General features: G+C 42.3%; 1 protein-coding gene across 1 annotated transcript in view; it reads left to right on the forward strand.

Moving 5' to 3' along the window:
• The window catches only part of SBF2 (SET binding factor 2), a 483,108-nt gene that overhangs the window by 352,058 nt on the left and 107,157 nt on the right, over positions 1-23,893 (forward strand). The window contains exon 18 of the mRNA XM_065403329.1: positions 113-181. Within this exon, the coding sequence (XP_065259401.1) occupies positions 113-181 (69 nt within the window). The remainder of the gene's footprint in view (positions 1-112; positions 182-23,893) is intronic.

Here is a 23,893-nt window from a genome sequence, read left to right on the forward strand (position 1 = left end):
CCATCCCCAGCAAAAAGGAGAAGGTCAATCTACCTATTATGTATAAATGCGGTTCACGCTGTCAGCTAGTTATCATGACTTTGCTTATTTTCTGTATATGTTTTTCTTGAAGGATTGTTCAACTTCAGAAGAATACAGCATTGCTGCAGCATTACTGCCCCTGACAACTGCATTCTACAGAGTAAGTTTTTACTGGTTTTAATTTAAGTCGATTACTGTTTTCTTATATATGTTTTCATTTATTTAGATCAGCAGTTCTAGGTTGGGACCCCAAAGTGGGTTGGGACCCTGTGTTAATGGGATTGCGAGGGCTGGCGTTAGACTTACTGGAGCCCGGGGCCCAAGCCCGAGAAGTTCAGCTCTGGACGGCAGAGCTCAGGCTTCAGCTCCAGCACAGAGTGGCGGGGCTCAGGTTACAGGCCCCTCGCCCGGGGCTGAAGCTTTTGGCCCTCCCCCGCCTCGAGTGGAGAGGCTCGGGCAGGCTCAGGCTTTGGTCCCCCATCCTGGGGTCATGTCGTAATTTTTGTTGTCAGAAGGGGGTTGTGGTGCAATGAAGTTTGAGAACCACAGATTTAGATCACTAAAAGGATGGAAGTGATGACAGGAGAAAACCTAAAAGGGAGGAAGCCTTCTGCCAAAGCCCATTGAAGTCAATGAGTGTCTTTCAGTGAACTTCAGTGGGCTGTGCATCAGGCCCAGAATGAGGGATGATGATTGGCAATGGGGGTTCTGACTAGAGCAGAGCAAATTGATTTTTCAGTTTGGCCAGCAGACTGAAAAATCAGAAAAAATATTCAGTTCATTTCCAAAAATATGTGGAATTTGTCAGCAAATCGGAAAAATCTATTTTGGGTTGTACAAAAAGTTTTATTCTGGTCAGTGTCATATTTATTGCCCAGGTCTACAGTTATCCAGTGGAAACACTGTGAGACTATGGAAGTTGAAAGGATGATGATTTTCCATGTTTCAGACCTGAACAGAAAAACTAAGAAATCTGACTGTCACTTGCACAAACCAGATGTTGCTGCATAATAGAAAAAGAATTTTGTTATTCCCAGATCTAACCTTCAGGTTAAGTGACTGTCCCCGTTTTATGCCTCGTAAGACCCACATTCCTTGGCAAAAATGCAGAAGCAGTTTTTATTTTGGTTATATTTTTGATACAAAATTAAGATTTAATCTGTTTTTTAAAAATGTTGTTTAGTATGCCAGATCAGCAGGGGAGCTTTTGGAGGGTCTAAATACAGGGATTACATTTGGAGTTGGAAGATTAATAGAACTTTTAGAACATATTTCAACTTCTTTAGAGTCTTTCAGAATTTATGCTGGACTGGAACTAATAGGTCTCAACCTCTCATGGGCTGTGTATGGGCATTCTTCCTAGGAAATTGGTACCTATATATTTTTTAAACCCTCCTCATCCCCATTACTTGTTTGGTACTATTTCTGGAGAGCTGCACTGAGTCAGGCGCCTGGTGGTGATTCTCCATTTCTGACTTTGAGGAGAGGACACCATCAAATACTGTCAGGCACTGCTTCTCTTCCTAGCCATTCCTAGTGTTTGGAGCGGAGGTCAAAGCTGTATGTAGGGTTGGGACTCGGCCAAGGGTGGCACTGGAATCGAGATCTGGGGACAGGTCAGGGTCAGAACCGAGATCAGAATCAGTATTGTATCTGGAAATCTGATGCAAGCCAGGGGTCAAAGCCAGGTGATCAGAATCCAGGGACAAGCCAAGTCAGTACTGTAGCCGGGGTCCACGTACAGGCCAAAAGTCAATGCTGGATAGTCAGCATCCAAGGAGGATCAGAAAGCAGAGGCAAGGCTGCAAGCAGGTCAGTAACAGGGCTGGAGCAAGGTCAGAGTAGGGCAAGGACAAGACTGGAATGAGCTCAGGCAAGGCTGGGGAATAAAGAGGAACAGGATCAAGAGCAGGCTTGGCGTCTCAAGCGTCTGATGCACTGCGAGGCTGCAGGAGAGTTCCTGGCGGTATAGTGGTGTTGTACAAACTGATCTGCAGCTCTGGTGGTGTCATAAATATAGAGAGAAGGGTAGCAACTTTTATGTATGCAGTAGCATAGAATCCCTCCTTGGCAGCTGTACTGAATTGCCTTACCTGTAAGGGGTTAAACAGTTCAAATAACCTAGTTGGCACTTGACCAGAAGGACCAATGAGGAAAGAAGATACTTTCAAATCTGGGGTGGTGGGGGGAAGGATTTGTTTGTTTGTTCTCTTTTGTTGTTCCCTCTCCCGACGGAGGGAGAAGCCAAGCAGATACAACATCTAAAAATATACCTGGAATAATCCATCTAAAATAGGGTTACCATATTCAAACATTTAAAAAAGAAGACACTCCACGGGGCCCGGTCCTGCCCCCAGCCCCGCCCCAACTCCGCCCCCGGCCCCGCCCAACTCCACCCATTCCCCATCCCCATTCCAACCCTTTCCCCAAAGTCCCTGCCCCAACTCTGCCCCCTCCTCTGAGCACCCCACATTCCCCCTCCTCCCTCCTGCTCTGATCTTGGTTGGGGGTTGCTAAGTGCTTCCCTGCTCCCCACTCACCCTGCAGCCCCTGCACCCCCACCCGCTCCTGCAGCCTCTGTGCCCCCTGCTCCCCACTGGCCCTGCATCCCCTGCACCCCCCCCGCCCCTGCAGCCTCTGCGCCCCCCACCTGCCCTGCCCCTGCGCCCCCCTGCCCCTGCAGCCTCTATGCCCCCGCCTGCCCTGCTCCTCCTCGCCTGCAGCCTCTGCACCTCACCGCCTGCCCTGCCCCTGCGCCCCCCTGCACCTGCCTGCCCTGCTCCTCCTCCTCCTCGCCCTGCAGCCCCTGCACCTCCCGCCCCTGCAGCCTCTGTGCCCCCTGCTCCCCACTCACCCTGCACCCCCCCGCCCCTGCAGCCTCTGCACCCCCCTGCCTGCCCTGCTCCCCCGGCAGCCTCTGCCTGGCGGGGGCTTCGGATGCTCAGCGGCGACCGGGGCAGCGCGGGTCCCTGCAGCCCCGGCACACGCCGCACTCCCTGCCCCGCGCCGCAGCCTCCTTCCTGCCGTGCGGGGTGATGGGGCCGCAGGAAGGGTCCCCCAGTGGCCGGGGAGTCCCGCCTGTGAGGGAAGCCCGAGCCGTTGGCTGGGCCCGGCCTCCCCGTGGTCCTGCGGGCTCGGCTGGGGCGCGCGGTCCGCCCGGCCTCCGGGGGCAGCAGTGGCCCCTTTGCCGCCTTCTGCGGCTGCGCCCCCCCTTCCCCCGCCCGAGCTCCCTACAATGTAGCTGGGTGGCTGGGCTGCGCTGCGGACCCGGCGGGTCGTGCTGGGGCCAGGCGGACCCTGGCTTATGGTGCCTCCCTATTTCCCCGGACATGTCCGGCTTTTTGGCAATTCCCCCCGGACGGGGATTTGAGTACCAAAAAGCCGGACATGTCCGGGGAAATCCGGACGTATGGTAACCCTAATCTAAAACCACAAAAATTGTAAGTAGGGCAAGAAAATGTGTTTTGGCTTGTGTACATTTTTCCTATGCTACAGAGGTAGTTTTACTCCAGTTTTTGTGACTGTAAAGCTGAGCCCAGAGGGGAATCCTCTGTGTTTTAAATCTTTTATTACCCTGTAAAGTTACCTTCCATCCTGATTTTGCAGGTGTGATTCTTTTACTTTTTTTCTTTTAAATAAAGTTCTTTTTTTTTAAGAACCTGATTGATTTCAGTGTCCTGAAGACAAAGGGTCTGGTCTGTGCTCACATTGCTATGGCAATTGGTTGGTATATTATTCTCAAGCCTCCCCATTAAAGGGGGCGAAGGGGCTTGGAGGGATAATTCGGAGGGGATAGGGATTCCAAGTGACCCTTCCCTGAAAATTTTGTGTAAATCACTTGGTGGTGGCAGCAATACCAGTCCAAGGACAAGGAAAGGAATTTGTTCCTTGGGGAAGTTTTAACCTAAGCTGGTAGAATATAAGCTTAGGGGGTCTTTCATGAGGGTCCCCACATCTGTACCCCAGAGTTCAGAGTGGGGGGGAACCTTGACAGGCAGAGTTTGGGAAATACCTAGGAGTGGGGGTCATCTGACTCACGCTGTACGACAAGATAGGCTGCTTCTGCATGCCTAACGGCTGTCATTACAGGCTCTGTAGGAAGAGTAAATTAGTGCAGCTGTGAGGTATTGCTGCGTGCTTGAGTGGTGACTCCCCACAGCTCTGTTGGAGGGGCAGGTGAGCAAGCAGTCCTGGTTTGGCTGCAGGTTTGCCTCACAAATACTGCTGCTCATCCTATTTCCTCACCTGAGTTTTACTGTCAAGGACCTCATAGCTTATTGGATGGTAGGCTGAAAAATTCTCTCCTCTCTTCATCTGGGCTTCCCTTTATAGTGGCCCTAGCTAGAAGAATAAAAGCCTTCCAGATTCTCACTAGACATGTTGCTATCTGTGATCGGCACAAAGGGACATACAAAATTCAAACTAAGCTAGGGAAAATTGTTTAGGGGATTTTTTTTTTATTAAAATGTATCCTGGCACACACACACTAGATTTGTTACTAGAACCAAATATATGTCATGGCTTTTCTTGCTATATTGCTTATCACTGTTATTAACGATTCTTATAGGATAGATTTTTTTTCTCATTATCTTATTTCTCTTCAGGAAAAACCAGTATAGAGGCCATTGGCATTCTAATTCTGTTGCACACATTTTGCTGAAAATCCATACCCTGAACTGAACGTTCACTGTTTACCGTTAAGAACTATGACTATTTTACATTTTCCATAAATGAAGTTATAGTAGTGCATGTAATTATTTACTTCTTTTAATAATGTTTTGTTATCACTCCTCAGTATAAAATGTAATAAGTATTTTAAATACACTTTGAAATTGTCCATCCAAGCAGCACAATCTTAATGATAGTTGAAGAATCTGAGGCCAGGAGTAAACAGGAATCTTAGATTTATTAAGGGTATCTGTTGTACTTTATGCCATGTTCCAGAGGTACCCTTTTGTGTCTCATGTGCAATTTTTACTAGTTCACAAAGGGGCTGGATCCCAAAAGAACTACCAGTGAGACAATCCCTACAATAAATCTAGAGATGCTGTAAAATTTAATTCAAAAACATGAAATTTACAAAACTGCTAAATATCTTCTCAGTCTTATAACTAAAACTCAAATGTACCAGTTTAATATCTGATTTATCCCTGGATCTGGAGACCATAATACCAGTATATCCTGAAATTGCAGTGGTATGGAATTTTCTATCTTTAACTATTATAATCTTATCATTAACATCATTTCCTGTTCCTTCAGATCAAATAGTAAAAAGGAGTAATCCAACATCTCAATTCCACATCTTAAGTACTGTGCATAGGAAATATTAGGATTCATAATGCGCATCCATTTGAATTACCTGATGAGCTAAACTTATTACAGGAGAGGCATTTAGTTGGAAGTGTGCCAGAAGTTTACTTTGCTATCTCTTTGTTTAGTTCATAAAGCAGAAGTGATGACAACTCCTCAGTGGAACTGTTCTGTTTACTTTCCAGGCATCTTTACTGTATATGTATGAATGCTGTAAAGCTACCAGGGCTGGCTCCAGGCACCAGCCTGGCAAGCAGGTGCTTGGGGCGGCCGCTGCGGAGAGGGGCGGCACGTCCAGGTATTCGGCGGCAATTCGGCGGACGGTCCCTCACTCCCGCTGGGAGCAAAGGACCTCCCGCCGAATTGCCGCCACAGATCGCGATCGCAATTGCGATCGCGGCTTTTTTTTTTTTTTGGCTGCTTGGGGCGGCCAAAACCCTGGAGCCGGCCCTGAAAGCTACAAGTATTTAAAGTATATAAATATTGCAGCAGAAGAAGCATTATTTAGGATAGTCCAAATAGGCATAAAGAGGTGTTGGAATCATAAATGCAATCAAGAAGAGGAAAAATTAAGCTGAACAACACGCAAAACTTACGTAATGGTGTGGTTTGTTAGACTATAGGATGGTTTTCCAGTGAAGTGGTAAAAGTTCCATTCTTTGAGACATTTAACAGTCTACTGAAAAAAGCATTAAAAATTTATTGTAGGGAACAAATTTGCCCTGGCATCGGGTGAACAGGGTGATCTAATAGGTCTTTTCAATCTCCTAATGTCTCTTACTATGAGAAGTTTACTCTAGGGGGTTACTACATGTATTTAATTAAAATAACAAGACAGATAATTTCAACTTGCAAACATGCTGTGGCTTTGGCTTTTGGGATGTCCAGTAAAATTCCAAAATTTCACTAGTTAATGCCCAAAGACTAAGCTATTGTGAAACGTGATAGCATTCAATTCATAGACAAGAAGTCAGTACATATTTGCGAGCTGGAAAAATGCTTTAACATTTTTCTACAAAAAATCACAGCACTTTTTTAAAAGCATTTAACTAGACCGTAAGTTATTAACAGAATGTGACTTATCTGTGACAGCAGTCCTCTTCACTGTGTACTGTAATGTCACGTAAGCAAACAAATCTTTTGCCTCTGGGTCAGAAAAGGTTTTAGCTTACCATTAGTAATACTTACGGAATTTTGTTTAAATTTTAAACAATATAAATAAATAAAACTTATTTATGCCTGAAGATAAAAATATATTGTCCAAGGTTTGCAGATGTCCTCTGTTGTTTGTTCTTTATTTGTTTTCTAATATAGAGTTGTATAAAACAAAAAGTGTAGTGTTCTCCTGGTAGATGTTTGTTGATATACAAAGAACTATTTCACTTAACTGACTTCCATGAAGAATGCTACAGTATATGGGACATTTTCCTTTACCTTTTTTCATAATAATCCTTAACATTTTGTGGTACCTTATATCTTCAAAGTTCTTTACAAACATAAAAGAGCTCAAAGCAACTACCATAGAAGTCGAGAGGAATAAGGTCCCAATTGATTAATAATGTAATTAACTCATTTATGTTATACTTTTCCTTTTTGTATGTTCCTATGAGTTAGGAACATAAGTACTGTAAGAAGTTCCATGACAAATACTATGTTGTCTTTGGCTATTTTTCTCAGCACCTTAGGGTTTGTCTGTCACCTGGCAGTCTGATCAAACAGTCGTCCTACTCCTTCAACCCCTTACCCCTGCTGAGATGGGGATGGGGGGGCATTTTGATGCTACATTCTGTCAATGAAAATTCAGTAAGAATTTTCTAGTTTCCAAGAAATAGATGTATTGAATTTTTGAATAGAAGCTTGAATTTCACGTAGGCTTGACTTCTGAGTTCAAATAATTTAATCTTGAATTATATGCAGTAGCATGTATAGCTCCATCTGTGTATGGAAAATTACATTACATGACAGATTATTGACCTAATTTTCAAGTTTATTATTCAGCATTCATAATAGTGAATATTAATTCACCCGTAAATGATTAAAGAAAATAACATAATGAAAAACATTCCCCTTTAGAAAGCCAAATTTATCTGTTTTGTATAGAAAATTTAGGGCTTTAAGTTTTCCATTGTAATGAGTATTCTTGTAAATTTTGATGACTAGGATGATCTTGCTATTCAGTATCCCAAGTGTATCATCTAGAATTCTGAATCAGTTAACGTTTTTAATGGCTTGATTTAAAGCACTTGTCAGTGATTATCTTGTTTTGGCAAACAAGATATGTAGTAAGCTATCTCATGGCTTGGCTATGTTACATAAAAATCAACATATACCATTTAAGGTAACACATTTAGATCCTTCAGTGACTAATTACTTCATAGATTGCAATACATGACTAAATTATGCAATTGACCTCATTTGTGGTTCAGGATTTTGTGTCACTCCTGAACAATTGTTCGCTTGGCCAAGAGAGCTACAAGTTTACTTGTAATAGATTCATCCAAATGTATCACTAAGTTTTGTTGGTTTTTTTCCCCACTTCTGAGCCATCCAGTCTCCAATAAAGTTTAAATTGGATACTGATGACAATTTTGAATCTAAATCTCATAGTGAAACATTGGAAAAATATTTTGCAAAAATGGACACTGGGATTAGCAGGTTAATTCTTAGTTGGAACCATTGTTTGTACATCCACATCCACCCACCCTTATTTTTATATTGAGTCCCCAGGCAAGGCATTTTGTCATAATGTTGCTTACTTTAGTTGAAAGAAAACATTTTGGTAATGGAATTGGGTAAAACAGAGTTCCTGTTTCACTGATACAATCTTGTTAAAATGTACAAAAAAAGTATTCAGTTGGCACGTGTGGTACCTTTTATAGAACATGGGCCCTTTTTTCCAGAGTATTTGAGGAAGGGATTTACTGGTGGTTCATTATTGGGTCAAGAGGGATAGTCTATTAAAGTTCAATGAAAACATTTTAAAGAAACATCTCTCTATCAAAATCAATCATGATGTGAGAAGTAAAACGAGAGATGGAAGGAAGAAAAGGGTAGTGATAAATTATTAAATATGGGACAAAGAGTACGCATTCTGAGACACCAGATAAATCATTATGATGGTTGTTCTTCGAGTCATTGCACCTGTCTATTCCACTTCAAGTACACGAGAGTCAGAGATTTTTCCCTCAGCAGTACCCATTGGGGCAGTATTTGCACCCTCTGCTGTCTTGTGCTGCTGCATGATGGGATGAAGGGCAGAGCCACCTCACCCACCCCGCAGTTTCCTTTTACTGCCCATGATTGGTAGTCGGAGCATGTTCGTGTGCTTCTGCACATTTTCTCCCCTTGTGGGGAATTTATCCTATTGTTCTGTGAATAGTTGGTTCTTGTTAGATGTTAATTGTTTAGATTAGTATGTGTTTTATTTGTTATTGTTCTTCGTTATTTTGTTGGAGCATTGGTTCCTTCTTGTTGTGGGGTGTTGACACTCAGAACCTGGATATGCCTCGGTCTTGAGGATTTAAGCCTTGTGATGGCTGCAAAAGACCTATGCCAGTAAGTCAACCTCATTCCACCTGCCTAAGCTGCTTCAATGGGGGTCACATTATAGATACTTTAAGCCCAAACAAAGAAAGAGAGGCAAGAGTGTGCTACATCCTTATGGAGGTTTCCATGCATCTGCCTTCTGAGCCTTCCTGTTCAAGGAGCACACGAGTGCTTCAGCATCACTGAGAAGTGCCCCTCCAGTCACTGCCTGGGAACATCAGCACTGATCCCCTGAGGCCAACGAAGAAACACAAGAGACCGGAACAGTCCAAGGAGCTGAGACTTAGCTCCACAAGATGATTGAGGTTTCTGGTACCATATACACTTGTATACCCTGAGGAGATCAGAGAAGGGGGTCTGCTGGCAAGATAGAGTATTCAGTACCAATCTCATCACACAATGGATCATCAACTCTGGCACCAGTACCCAGACCAAGTGTTTGTGTCATTTGCAGACAGGATGAAAGGCCTTCCAGTCTTGATGACAGAACTTTGTTCTGGATTTCATCCTGCATATGTCTGTGCTATGACATTGTCAATGTCCCCGCTCCAAGCAGTGTGGTAGCATATGCTACAAGTTCTCAATCAGATTCCACAGCTCTTATGATTCACGTACCTATAATAGACATTTGTAGAGCTGCAACTTGGTCATTGGTACATACCTTTACAACTCACTATGCTATAGTTCAACATTCCAAAGATAATGCAAGTTCGGATGAGCAGTATTTCATTCATTTTTCAGGTAGACTCCAAAATCCACCTCCGGATTGAACTGCTTGTGAGTCACCTGCAGTGAAATGGTTGTGCAATCACGTGAAGAAAACATTTTTTTTAACCTGTTCTGTAACTCTTGTTCTAGATGTGTTGCACATGTTTATTCCACAAACCACGCCCCTATCCCTTTATATTGGAATATGTTTGGTAAGAAGTAACTGAGGAGGGCCTGGGACATGGAGTGGACATGTTCAACACATCTCACAGAACAATAGTTACATAACAGATTAGTAATACTGTTTTGGTTTTGGTTTTTCAAAGTGGAGAGACCATATTCTTTTAAAGCATAGGATCTGTTAGACCAAACAAGAACAGGAATATACTTTTCCTTTGGCATGAAATCCTTACAACCTGAAAGAATTTACAAAGTTTATCTCCTTTATGGACCTTAATAAATAACCAGTTAAATTCAGAAGCCTTTTAGCTGTGGGGGAGGAGCTTTTTGTTATAACAATATAGGACCTCTAAGAAGATCAAAAATTGTAACGTTCAGGACAGCCAGGGCCCTATATCACATTCTAAACATACATCTATATTGTCATCTTAGACACTTTCTCAAAGAGGTACCTAGTTCCAAGTCACTCAAGGAACCAGAATGTAATCATTTGGTATGTTATCTTTTTCTTACAGAATCTATTAAATAAAAGATGAATTATTCATCTGTATCAATTGCTATTTGAAAAGCATGAAGGCCTGTTGTGGAAAGTAAAGGCTAAATTTCTAATGGATGTGAATGTTAGAATACTCTGGTGATAGGTAGAGGGTTAACTGAGAAACTAGAGACATCCTGTAGTCTTACTCAAGACTTATTCAGGCAAAAGTCAAAGTGACTTCAGTTAACGTCAGCTGGAGTCGGTGGGAGTTTTCAGTCTTGAGAAAAGACTGAAGGATTTGGAACTAACACATTGTCCATTAATATGAAATGCAGAATAGTTTGTAGTCATCTTTATTTGTAGAATTTTTATGACTCCAGCAAGTTATATAGAATTAATTACCAGTACAGTAAGTTTGGAAAATCAAAACTAGTATATTATTTCACAATTTAATTTCAGCATTCACTCTATAGGAACAGGAACTTAAGGCAACAGGAATAAGTGCACTAGCCGCCCGCAAGAGGCTTGAGTAGGCATTCGCTGTGCATCTATCATGTTCAGCCTCTCTTTTCAGCCCTCCCTATCAACATCAGCATATCAGCATCTATATTTGTCTTTCTTTATTTGAATGTAACCAAGATGTCCATTATTCTATGTAAGCAATCTGATATGTGATTGTGTCTCTCCATCTAATCATCCACTTTCTCATCTAATATCCTTTTGCTTGGAGTCATCTTCAATTTTCTGTTGAGTTTTATACCTCATTATACTGTACTCTGCAAGTCCACCTACAATCTCCTCTCCATTATAGTTCAGATTTGACACTTAGGTAATTTATTTATTCTTGCATTTGCCAGTGTAGGCTTTGATTATTGCAACTCCCTCTTCTGTGACCACCAAAATCACTTACATCCAAACTCTATTATGCTCAAAGTACTGCAGCATACCTACTCACTTTCATAAGTTCACATCATCCCTATCATGAAAGACGTCTATTAAAAATTGTTTTGTCATCTTTGCGGCATCTTTGTTTACTCCAAGATTTTATATCTTCATCCTGCCAGTTCTGAACCCATCTTGTTCCACAGAGATATTTGTATGAATTACATGGTATTATAATATTGCATTTTATGGCATTTGTACCAGTGTTTTCCCATTCTCAATTTCTGCAATGCTGGACACTTTTAGTGTCAACAAAATGAAAAACAGCAACAAGAGGTGCTCAAATCACATAATGGGTGGGATATAAAAAATCTGAACCGAAGATAGGAATTTATGTAGGCCTGAAAAGTTGACAAACTTTTAATGCTACCTATTTGTTATATAAATTCTTGGCTTTATACTCTATTAAAATACAGTAACTCCTCACTTAAAGTTGTCCTGGTTAACGTTGTTTCATTGTTACGTTGCTGATCAATTAGGGAACATGCTCATTTAAAGTTGTGCAATGCTTCCTTCTAACATCGTTTGGCAGCCGCCTGCTTTGTCCACTGCTTGCAGGAAGAGCAGCCTGTTGCAGCTAGCTGGTGGGGGCTTGGAACCAGTGTGGACCGGCAGCTCCCCTATCAGCTCCCCACTCCCGTAAGTTCCCTGTGCAGCAGCTGCCCAGCAGGCTAGCAATTGCAGCTGTCCCTCCCCCCACTGCCATGTGCTGCTCCTGCCCTCTGCCTTGGAGCTGCTCCCCGAGACTCCTGCTTGCTGTGCGGGAGGGAGGGGAGGAGGAGGGGGCCTAATGTCAGGGTGTCTCCCTCCCCCCTGCTCCTGCACCCCGCTTACCCCATCTTCCATAGAGCAGGGGGGACATACGACAGGGCTCAGGAGAGAGGGAGCTTGCTGGCAGCAACAGCTGCGGTCTCAGCAAGCTGATCTAATTAACAAGGCAGTGTACTTAAAGGGGCAATGCGCATCTCTCTCTCTCTCTCACACACAGTGTGTGTCTCTGTCTCTGTCTGCGATGCTCTCTCCCCTCCCTCCATTCCTGCTGCCTTGTAGACTGAGAGAGTTAACCCTGGAGGGCTCAGCCGAGTGCTAGTTCATCATTTAGCAGTAAGGCATTCCCTGGAAAATATCCCACCCTCTGACTCCTCCAACTCAACCAAGCTTCACAATCGTCATCACTGTGTACCAGTATTAAATTGTTTGTTTAAAACTTATAGTGTGTGTGTGTGTGTGTGTGTGTGTGTGTGGTGGAAAAAAAATTCCCTGGAACCTAATCCCCTCATTTACATTAATTCTTATGGGGAAATTGGATTCACTTAACATCGTTTCGCTTAAAGTCGCATTTTTCAGGAACATAACTACAACATTAAGTGAGGAGTTACTGTATACAGTAATATTATTTACAGCTTAAGTGTTTCCATTAAATAAGCACTGTATTAGCAAAATACTACAAAGGTTTCTACTAGCATTTCCATTATTGGATTTTGCTGTTCTTTCCCTGTCTAGTTTATCAAAACCTGATGCTGCTTCATGTTAGAAAAAACTGTTATGTTTCAGCTGCATCTTAATATAGACTATCAATCTAGTTTGGAAGGAGAGAGATCTTTTGTAGTTTTGGGCAGAGGCGATAAAATGACATAATATATCTGCTGAATGTTGCTCTTAATTTGTTATCCTTTCAGAGGATATTCGGTCTTTACAGGAAAAAAAATCTCTTGGGTATTTGTTTATCCTTAAGACTGAGGTCAGTCCTAAGAGTACTAACCACAAGCTCAACAATATGAGAAATGTTTATTCACATCATAATCCCAATATTTTGGAAAATCAGTGGTTTTTTAAATGCCCTAATTAAAAATGTTTTGTGTATGTATATAGGGTCTCAGGTAATAGTTTTCCATTTAGAGATTTTACCCATTTTAAACATGTTGAAATTGGCACAGAAAAAATGATTAAGTAATTTACCTATATTCTCAAATATACATATTATTATTGTTTATTTGTATTACTACAATGCTTAGGAGCCCTACTCATGCAGTAGGACCCCACTGTGCTAGGCACTGTACAAACACAGAACAAATAGACTGTCCGTGCCCCAAAAAACTTACTGTCTAAGTATCAGAAAAGAGACAACAGATGGGTACAGACAAAAAAGTACAAGGCAACAATGAGACAGCATTGGTCAGCATGCTGGGTTGTGGTCTCAGCACACTGAGGGCCTAACCAATGTCAAGTTCTTTATAAGCATCATGGGAAAAAAATAATGACAACAGATGCATACAGACAGATGCGAGAGTACAAGGAAACAATGAGACAATCTTGGTCAGCATAAGTAGTGGTCTTAGCACAGCTGAAGCCTTACCGCTGTCAAGTTTTTTTTCGACATCACAAAAAAAAAAAGAGAGTTTTAAGGAGGGTTTTGAAGGAAGATACTGTGAGGTAGCTTTGAAGATGTTCACGGAGAACTCTCCCAAGAGTGAGGGGCAGCATGGGAGAAAATAAAATGTGATAGTTGAAGTTTTGTCAGTGTTTCCACTCCCCCCCTCCCCCCCTTATTTCAAGGCTTATACCATGGCCATAAAAATTGACTTGGAAAAGGACTCAACCTGCAAATTATTTGTACAGAAAGATGATGTGGTTCTAAGGTTAGAGCATGAAACTAGGAATCCAATCTCAGATGCTCAATAGTAGTAGTAGGTTTTTTGTGGTAGTACCTGCAAGCCCCACTCAGACCCCAGTGTGCGGGACAACAGATAGCAAAAAGACAGTCTGCCCCTTAATATTATTTACCAGCAGCATTTTGTGTTTGAATGTAGTATGCAGGACATGTCAGTTTCGTTTCCATTTAATTTGCAGGTGCTGTGCAGCTCACTTCTGCTTTTAAAATAATTCTTGGGTGATTAGTGTTATATTAGATCACAGTAACAATGTGGGTTTAAAAGAGGGGTTTGGTCATTCACAGGTAACATCATTACAGGAGAGCATCAGTTTTGCATTTTTGATTGCTATGTGTTATAAAGTGAAAGGAGTCCAGACCCAGTAAAGATGTAACCTACGTATTTTCACACCTCAGAAGGAGAGACAAAAGAGAGGATTTTAGTAACTTCTGCCCGTAAAGGGAGAAGGATTACGGTAATAACTTTTCTCAGAAGTAGCATAATTTCCCAGAATGATAGAGTCATGAGAGACACTGAGAAAAGCCTGCATTCTTCAGTTCCAGCCCTCTGAGGCTTGTGGAAGGAGGTGCTTGGTTGAAAAATAAATAATAGAATAGGAAGCAATGATAAGATTTTCAGTAATGGTTGGTTCTGTAATTAAGGACCCAGTCCACTGTTTGTTTAGGTAAATAGAAAAACTCACATTTACTCCCACGGCATTGGATTACAGGAAAATAATCTCTCTTTATGTTGTTTTTATTCCAGGACAAAGCAGGGTTGTTAAATTACATGCATATTCCTTCCCCTCGCCCCAGAATTTTTTCCAAACATGCAGTTTTCTGCAAACATGTATATACATACTTTAAGGCATACTTTATTATGTCCAGTAAATTGGGTATGGTATTCTTCATTTCCTGATCTAAACTGTTATGTAGTGTTGTGGCATGCTGCTAAAACCCCAGAGGCAGCTGCATTTCAGTGGTGGCTGAAGTAATTAGGAGAATAACGGCTGAGGGGTCCCAAAATGCATATTAAGGAAAGCCTGAGTCTTTTATACACATTTAACTTTAAACGTATAAAGTTTGATATATAATTTTAAGCACCTGACGTTTTCAATGTGGATAAGAGCCTCTCCCCTTCCACTACACTGTACTATCCACTACCTCCTTATTCGACTTAGGTATAACTCCTTCCTATTTCCACACCGCTCCTTTGGATCATAGGTACTGGAACTAGGGCTGCGGGGGGTGCTGCAGCACCTCCTGGATTGAAGTGGTTTCCATTATATACAAGTTTTACAGTCCGGTTCAATGGCTCTCAGCACCCCCACTATAAAAATTGTTCTAGAACCCCTCCTTTTGACTCACTAAAGACTGCAAGAGGAGAGCACCACTATGGTGGGCCTCATAAAGTCTGTTGGCACAGATTATCATGATTTAACATAGCACAGATTATCATGATTTAGCACTTCTTTTAAATTATGATCTCTTTGAGACAGGGACCATTATTATTATTAATCATGTTTATTACCGTATTGCCTGAGGGCCAACTAGGAGTGAAACCCCATTGTGCTTGGCACTGTTCTGACATCTAGAGTAGTAGATGGTCCATGCCCTGAAGAGTTAACAATCTAAATAAACAAGATAGACAAGATAGACAGAGGCTGGTGGAAAGGGTATAACACACAAGCAGAGTCTGACACAGAGGCTCCTAGGCAAAAGGACTCCTGTACACCAAACACATGACTTACAGGAAATTTATTCATAAAGAGTAACATGTAAGGTGTTTACAGAAAGCCAGCCAGCTCTGCAACAGACTGAACTTGGGGGGGGGGGAAGGGAGGAGAGGGGACCTACTTTGTTATTCAGGAAAGGTAACTGTTAATAAGTGTAGACCCAGGTTTGCATTTTACAATTTTGTTTTGTATTGTAACCATTTGTTTCCATCACTCTTTCTTGTTTCTAGTAGAATCTCTATTCTTACATAAGTAAACCTACTTTTGTTTTATTAATTATTATAAATGCTCCCAAGTGCTGTGTGATTTTTACAGGAGCCGTGATTTAAGGTCAAACTAATAGACTGGGGCGTACCACTCCTTTGGGAGCAGAGGATCTGGGATTTCTGTGAGTAGCCAGTGTCGGGCTGGATATGACAGGGGAGAGATTCAAAGGGACTTGGGGACTGGGGTGCACCTATTGTTCACCTGCAAGATGAAGACAGGGCTTCCATAGCTCAGAGGAGAGTGCTTGAATGACTGAAAAACTGGTGGTGGGAGAAGGTTGGAGCAAACAGCCAATCAGCACAGGGCAGAGAAAGTCCAGTCAAAACTAGAAAGTTCCCTGAATGTCCAGAGGGTCCCTGCCATGGCTACTTCTGCCCGTACCAGCTGGTGTCTATGACTGACTCCTCTCTGCAGTTTCTCCCCCCAAGGCCACATTCTGGGTTCAGCAGGGTGCTGAGGGCAGGGTTGGCCCTGGCTGGGGCCCAATTTTACCCCCTCACCTCAGTACAGCAGTCCCTGCTTTGGTTGTTTCTGCTTCTACCGGCTGGCGTCTCTGGCTGGCTCCATGCCTTCTCATGTTCAGAAAGCTTTTAGTGCTCCCTAGGAACTACCAGAAATAATAATAATAATTAATACAAAAGAACACCCTTAATGGGCTATCTCCTGTCTTAGGAGGCAATCCCAAAGAATACGCAAATAAACTCATTACAATTCTGCTCTTCTTTTATTTGAAGACTACCTATGTGAAGCCACCAGTTTTTCTTCATTTCAGTAGTCTCTCCTAACAAGTTGAGTACAAAGAGAACTCCACCACCAAAGATAGAGGATGTTAGCAAAAGAGAACAAAAAAACAAGTTATTCATATAAAGTCCTACTGTCACATTGCCTAATATTTATTTTCATTCACTTATTTCCACACTTTCTTCTGAATTATTACCTAATTTTTGCACTCCTCACTTTGGATTCCAAATGCAATATTAACCAGGCTTTACATTTCTTTTCTCAGCTCTAGGGACAAGCCTGAACCAATAACTGGACACAAAACACTCTGAAGTTTGCAGAGTTTGCGTGTTTCTAAATGGAGATTTGGATCTGAATTTCATTGCCGGCCTATTGAACAATCACTACTCAAAATCTAGGTTTAATATTCAGACCATAAATAGTTTAACATTTGCAGTATAACATCTCATTTCCCTTATTTCAATGTGCTTTCAAAAATAGGGGGAATTTTAGAGATAATTATCCTAAAATATTTTGTGGTTTCACCCTATTATCAGTATTAAGATCAGAATTCACATTACTTAAGGAAAAGTGAAAGTATTTTTAATCCCTATGTGCAAGCAGTTGGGATTTTCTGAAAACTAATAGTGCATGCATTCACCCAAATACTGTGGGGTATCAGTGTTGGCATTGTAAATCTTGACATTTGTTACCAAATGGCTAAGATAAAAAAACTCTTTGAAATTAACAGTGTCAAAATCTCAGGAACTCACCAAGAGGAGGGGTCAAATGATCCAAAACTTAAGGTCAGTGAAATATGTGTTTGACTGGAGGACTTAGATCTTCTTTTCAGTTGGACACATGACCAGTTGTGCTATGGATTTAGATTTTTTTTAATTTTGCTTCATCTTTACCTTTTGTAATGTAACCAAGCATATAAATTTGCTGTAGGTAAAGGAGAGGCACCACTGTGTTTCTTACCCACTTCTTCGAACCATCCTTCTTACCTGAGGGCTTGTCTATACTTACGCGCTGGTTCGGCGGCAGGCAATCAAACTTCTGGGTTCGATTTATCGCGTCTTGTCTGGACGCGATAAATCGAACCTAGAAGTGCTCGCCGTCGACTCCGGTAATCCTGCTCGGCGCGAGGAGTACGCGGAGTCGACGGGGGAGCTTGCCTGCCGCGTCTGGACTGCGGTAAGTTCGAACTAAGGTACGTCGACTTCAGCTACGTTATTCACGTAGCTGAAGGTGCGTACCTTAGTTCGAATTGGGGGGTTAGTGTAGACCAGGCCTTATATTCGTCATCCGTAATCTCTATTCTCTCCCATGCCTGAACTCTTGTCCGGTGTCTTGGTTTGTGTTTGTCTTGTCTAACTTCATGTCAGCTCATTTCAGGTACTGAGCACCCTCATCGCTCATTGACTTCAGTGCATTTCAGGTGGTCAGCACATTGCAGGATCAGGCTCTTTGTGGAAGGAATGGATCATATGGTTCATTATTATGCATTATTTAATATGTTGTGTAGTTTCGTACTGCTAGATACCTCAAAAAATAAATATTAAGACAATCTCCCTGCTCAGAGTAGTATCTTGCTCTCTGATTTTAAAGTATTCTGTAAATTTATGGTGCTACATGTGATTTTTATTATTATAATCCAAATTGGCCATAATTTTTCAGTCATTGTGCTTGCCTTATCAGATTTCATGCCAGAAGGTAATTGTTGTTAATATATGACAACATATGTAAAAGCTGAAGTGTAATAATTTCATTTCTCTTTCCGTGGGGTGGAGGGAGGGAAATGACATTTGGCATCAGCAGTTTTCTGACTGACGTAAATACCATTTTGTGGAGCCACAGTGCAGGCTTATATTTGGCAACACATTTTGGGAATGCCTTCCTTTCAGCAGGTGATTCTCTCAGTATCCAGGAGAAGGCAGCATTCTTTATTAGGCTTTATCAATCTCTCCCCCAGCAGGGAATGATGAACGGTGTTTAAAGCTAAATCAGGATTACCTGTCATGCCAGCTGTAATATGTTAATGGATTGCAACTGTTACTGAGAAGTTTTAAGGGGAAATAGGAAACCAAAAATGAAATTTTAGGATCTGGTGATTAAGGTCTTTAGTCACTGCCTACCACTCCTATGGTAAGTTCCTCAGGGCAGGGACTGTGTGTTTTCCTATGTGCTTGTACGGCTCTAAGTAGAACAGCCCCCAATCCTGAGAGGGGGAGTGTTACTGGGAATTACTGCAATACAAAAATAATGTATAATAGAGTGTACAGTTTTTTCAAGAATATGGGACAAAAGAAAATACATACTTAGTTGCTTAATTTCTTCTGCCAGAAAATGTATACGATAAATAAATCTCTGCCTAGGAGGATTACATACCATTTCTGCAGAATTCTATTGCCCTCTACTGGTTCACTGTACACAGTTGTGATTTGGTAATGCTGACTAATATCTGATGACCTTTTATGGCTTTCATGGTGAAATAACAGTAGACAAACAACATGAGGGCTCAGTGTACCATTCACATTTAAAAGGGAATAAGAATCTAAATAATCTTGAGTGTTTTAATTTTATTTATTTTGTATTATGTTTTTTATTTTGTATCCAAGAGTAAATGCAAAAATAAATAGTTTTCCTAACAGCAGTGAGCCAACACAGCTAGTTCTCTTTTGTGCACTATATCCCTTTACATTTGTGTGTATAAATGTTTATGGCCCCAACCTTACAGTGAACTCCAGATGGGAGGACCCCCATTGACTTCAACAAGCTTCCACAAGAGCACAGGGGTTTGCCTATATAGAGCCCACCATAGGATTGAAGACTATACCTATAAACACAAGTAAATATATATATGTTTGAGATATATACACACACAATATAATATGCACGTGTACCCATACACTAAGGCTCCTGCAATCTGATCTATATGACAGGACCTTTATGCCTGTATGTAGTCCCACTGAACTTAATGGAACTCTGTGTGGGCACAGTGCAGATCTTAGTGCAGAATCAGGGCCATACAATGAGTGTGTGTGTGTGTGTGTGCGCGCGCGCGCACACGTGGAAAGTATTGGATGTGGAAAGAGAGAATACATTTTTTTTTCTGTAATATCAGTATTTTTAAAGACTATTTTAAAATGTAAAGTTGCTTGTACTCATTTTGAGTAAGAGGATCTGTGAGAAGTAAATTCTAGGTATGTAAGGATATACATGAGAATGAATGAATTTACAGGTAAGAGGTCCATAGTGATTTCAAAATCTACCTTTGTATTGATTCTTACGTAAAATATAGACTTAGTAATATTAGTCTGCTGAGAGAGCACAGCATACCTTACAGGAGAAGTTAGCTCATGTTATGAGTGTTCCTACTGCTCAAATGACATCAGACAAACAGCTTTACATTAAAGACTTATTAGTTCAGAAGCTTTGGTGAAATTCTTGAGAACTGAATGAGAATTTCATATCTCATGTTTGTTTGAGTTAATCATGAGCATATACTTCAATAAGGTAAATTATGGCAAAACATTACAAGTCATTTTCTGAAGTGTTCCATTTCAAAATATCTGTTCTGTGATTGTGCATAAATACATGGAAAATGATCAGAAGTTTTAGTTCATCATTACTAGTTCTTGGAAGAAAACACAGTGTAGAAACAGAATTGTTCAGAGGACTTCAAAACTAGTCTTTCAAAAATTTTAATAGTTTACTACTCTTTGGTATGGAAGGGCCTTTCTGTCTGATATTGAAACACTACACTGGCTGTTCTGCATGTTTTTATAGTTAAAAATATCAAATTGAGTATGAATGAAAGTAGTTTGCAACATATATTAGTTTATGTAAAATATATCTTTCAGGTGCAGATTATCTTTTATGTGATGTTTAAGAATGGTTAGTGTGGTACGGTACTAAACTAGATGTAAATTAGCATATCCTTCATCATCCAGACTCACTGCTGCTGTAGCTATAACAACTTCTTTGAGTGCTGGTTCCTATATATATTCCCCTGTGGGTATGCACTCACTCCATGCACCTGACACCGGAGAATTGTAGTAAGTATTGTGCTTTGGTCCATGCCTGTACCCCTGCTCTCCTCGTGCGCCATGCCAAGGCTATAAGGGGCGGTGCAGACTGACACCTCTCCAGTTCTTTTCATGGCCTGAGTCAGAATCTCCAATGTCTAGAACTGATACTCTTCAGCGTTTTTTCCAGTAACTATTTTTCAGAGTTTTATAAAGTTAGTTGCTATTGTTAATAGTTTATTAGTTTAGATAGTAGTTAGTTCAAAACCTCACCTGGGGAATCCTCTGATCCCCCCAGCGCAGGACTTAATTATGCCCAGGCTTCCAGACATTAAGAATTGTATCTCGTGCCCTCACTCCTGATGTATCAGGAACAACTGCCAGCGCTACCAGTCTACTGCCTCAGAGAAGCTCATATTTCTGCTAAGTGCAGTATCTGCTACTCCTTTCCCAACCGAATGTGGCAGGCATGAGAATTCCAGCTTCAGAAATGGAACGCTCCATGAGGTCCCAATCAAATCCAAGCCAGGGAGAGCCCCCTGCATATCAGCTGAAACATCAATGAGTACACGTTCTAGCTCAGTGTCTGACTCAGGAGTGGGAAGGACTACAGTGTAGGACCCTTTGTCTGGGCATTCTCACTAGTATAAGGGGCACTCTCATAAGCATAAAAATAGATCGCCTCCTAGATCTTTTCAGAGAAAGGATTGCTCCCTACTCCATACAAGTTGGGTAATGCCTTGCACCCAGGACACATTGAAGTAGGTCCTCCTAAGTTTCATGGAAGTGATCAGAAGGTGCATAGGAGCAAGGCTCCTTCAGTACTGTTCCGTGCATCACCATTGACACTGAATATGGTACCAACTAAAACTAAACACCAGGAGCTGAAGGACCAACCGTGATCACATAGTCAGAGGCTCCTTCGCAGGCAGTACCTTCCCAGCCCCAAAAGGAACCACCAATTACTAAGAGTCCCTTTACACCAACTCTGGCGGCACAAAGCAACAAGCTGCAGCCTTCCAAGGCTCCAGTATCAAACACCACTCCAGGGGATATCTTCATCCTCCTGGAGCCGCAATCTCCCCCGTTGTTAGGACCAATTTTCAACAGGGAGATTCTAACACCAGGGAAAAGCCTATCTCCCAATCCATCCATTAGCTGCAGCTTCCCGACATCGGTACTGACAGCACCACCGATCGAACCAGATCTGACCACCTCATCATCGGGAGAGTCAGACATACTGATGGAACCATCTTTCCCTCCACCATAGAATCATAGAATATCAGGGTTGGAAGGGACCTCAGGAGGTCATCTAGTCCAACCCCCTGCTCAAAGCAGGACCAATTCCTAACTAAATCATCCCAGCCAGGGCTTTGTCAAGCCTGACCTTAAAAACCTCTAAGGAAGGAGATTCCACCACCTCCATAGGTAACCCATTTCAGTGCTTCACCACCCTCCTAGTGAAAAAGTTTTTCCTAATATCCAACCTAAACCTCCCCCACTGCAACTTGAGACCATTACTCCTTGTTCTGTCATCAGGTATCACCGAGAACAGTCTAGATCCATCCTCTTTGGAACCCCCTTTCAGGTAGTTGAAAGCGGCTATCAAATCCCCCCTCATTCTTCTCTTTTGCAGACTAAACAATCCCAGTTCCCTCAGCCTCTCCTCATAAGTCATGTGCTCCAGCCCCCTAATCATTTTTGTTGCCCTCCGCTGGACTTTTTCTAGTTTTTCCACATCCTTCTTGTAGTGTGGGGCCCAAAACTGGACACAGTACTCCAGATGAGGCCTCACCAATGTCGAATAGAGGGGAATGATCACGTCCCTCGATCTGCTGGCAATGCCCCTACTTATACAGCCCAAAATGCCGTTAGCCTTCTTGTCAACAAGGGCACACTGTTGACTCATATCCAGCTTCTCGTCCACTGTAACCCCTAGGTCCTTTTCTGCAGAACTGCTTCCTAGCCATTCGGTCCCTAGTCTGTAACAGTGAATGGGATTCTTCTGTCCTAAGTGCAGGACTCTGCACTTGTCCTTGTTGAACCTCATCAGGTTTCTTTTGGCCCAATCCTCTAATTTGTCTAGGTCCCTCTGTATCCTATCCCTACCCTCCAGCGTATCTACCACTCCTCCCAGTTTAGTGTCATCTGCAAACTTGCTGAGAGTGCAGTCCACACCATCCTCCAGATCATTAATGAAGATATTGAACAAAACCAGCCCCAGGACCGACCCTTGGGGCACTCCGCTTGAAACCGGCTGCCAACTAGACATGGAGCCGTTGATCACTACCCGTTGAGCCCGACGATCTAGGCAGCTTTCTATCCACCTTATAGTCCATTCATCCAGCCCATACTTCTTTAACTTGCTGGCAAGAATACTGTGGGAGACCGTATCAAAAGCTTTGCTAAAGTCACGTAATAACACATCCACTGCTTTCCCCTCATCCACAGAGCCAGTTATCTCCTCATAGAAGGCAATTAGGTTAGTCAGGCATGACTTGCCCTTGGTGAATCCAAGCTGACTGTTCCTGATCACTTTCCTCTCCTCTAAGTGCTTCAGAATTGATTCCTTGAGGACCTGCTCCATGGTTTTTCCAGGGACTGAGGTGAGACTGACTGTCCTGTAGTTCCCCGGATCCTCCTCCTTCCCTTTTTTAAAGATGGGCACTACATTAGCCTTTTTCCAGTCATCCGGGACCTCCCGCGATCGCCATGAGTTTTCAAAGATAATGGCCAATGGCTCTGCAATCACATCCGCCAACTCCTTTAGCACCCTCGGATGCAGCACATCCGGCCCCATGGACTTGTGCTCGTCCAGATTTTCTAACTAGTCCCGAACCACTTCTTTCTCCACAGAGGGCTGGTCACCTCCTCCCCATGCTGTGCTGCCCAGTGCAGCTGTCTGGGAGCTGACCTTGTTTGTGAAGACAGAGGCAAAAAAAGCATTGAGAACATTAGCTTTTTCCACATCCTCTGTCACTAGGTTGCCTTCCTCATTCAGTAAGGGGCCCAAATTTTCCTTGACTTTCTTCTTGTTGCTAACATACTTGAAGAAACCCTTCTTGTTACTCTTAACATCTCTTGCTAGCTGCAACTCCAAGTGTGATTTGGCCTTCCTGATTTCACTCCTGCATGCCTGAGCAATATTTTTATACTCCTCCCTGGTCATTTGTCCAATCTTGCACTTCTTGTAAGCTTCTTTTTTGCGTTTAAGATCAGCAAGGATTTCACTGTTAAGCCAAGCTGGTCTCCTGCCATATTTACTATTCTTTCTACACATCGGGATGTTTTTTTCCTGCAACCT

This window comes from Emys orbicularis, chromosome 4, assembly GCF_028017835.1.
Source record: "Emys orbicularis isolate rEmyOrb1 chromosome 4, rEmyOrb1.hap1, whole genome shotgun sequence".
Taxonomy (NCBI): Eukaryota; Metazoa; Chordata; order Testudines; family Emydidae; genus Emys; species Emys orbicularis.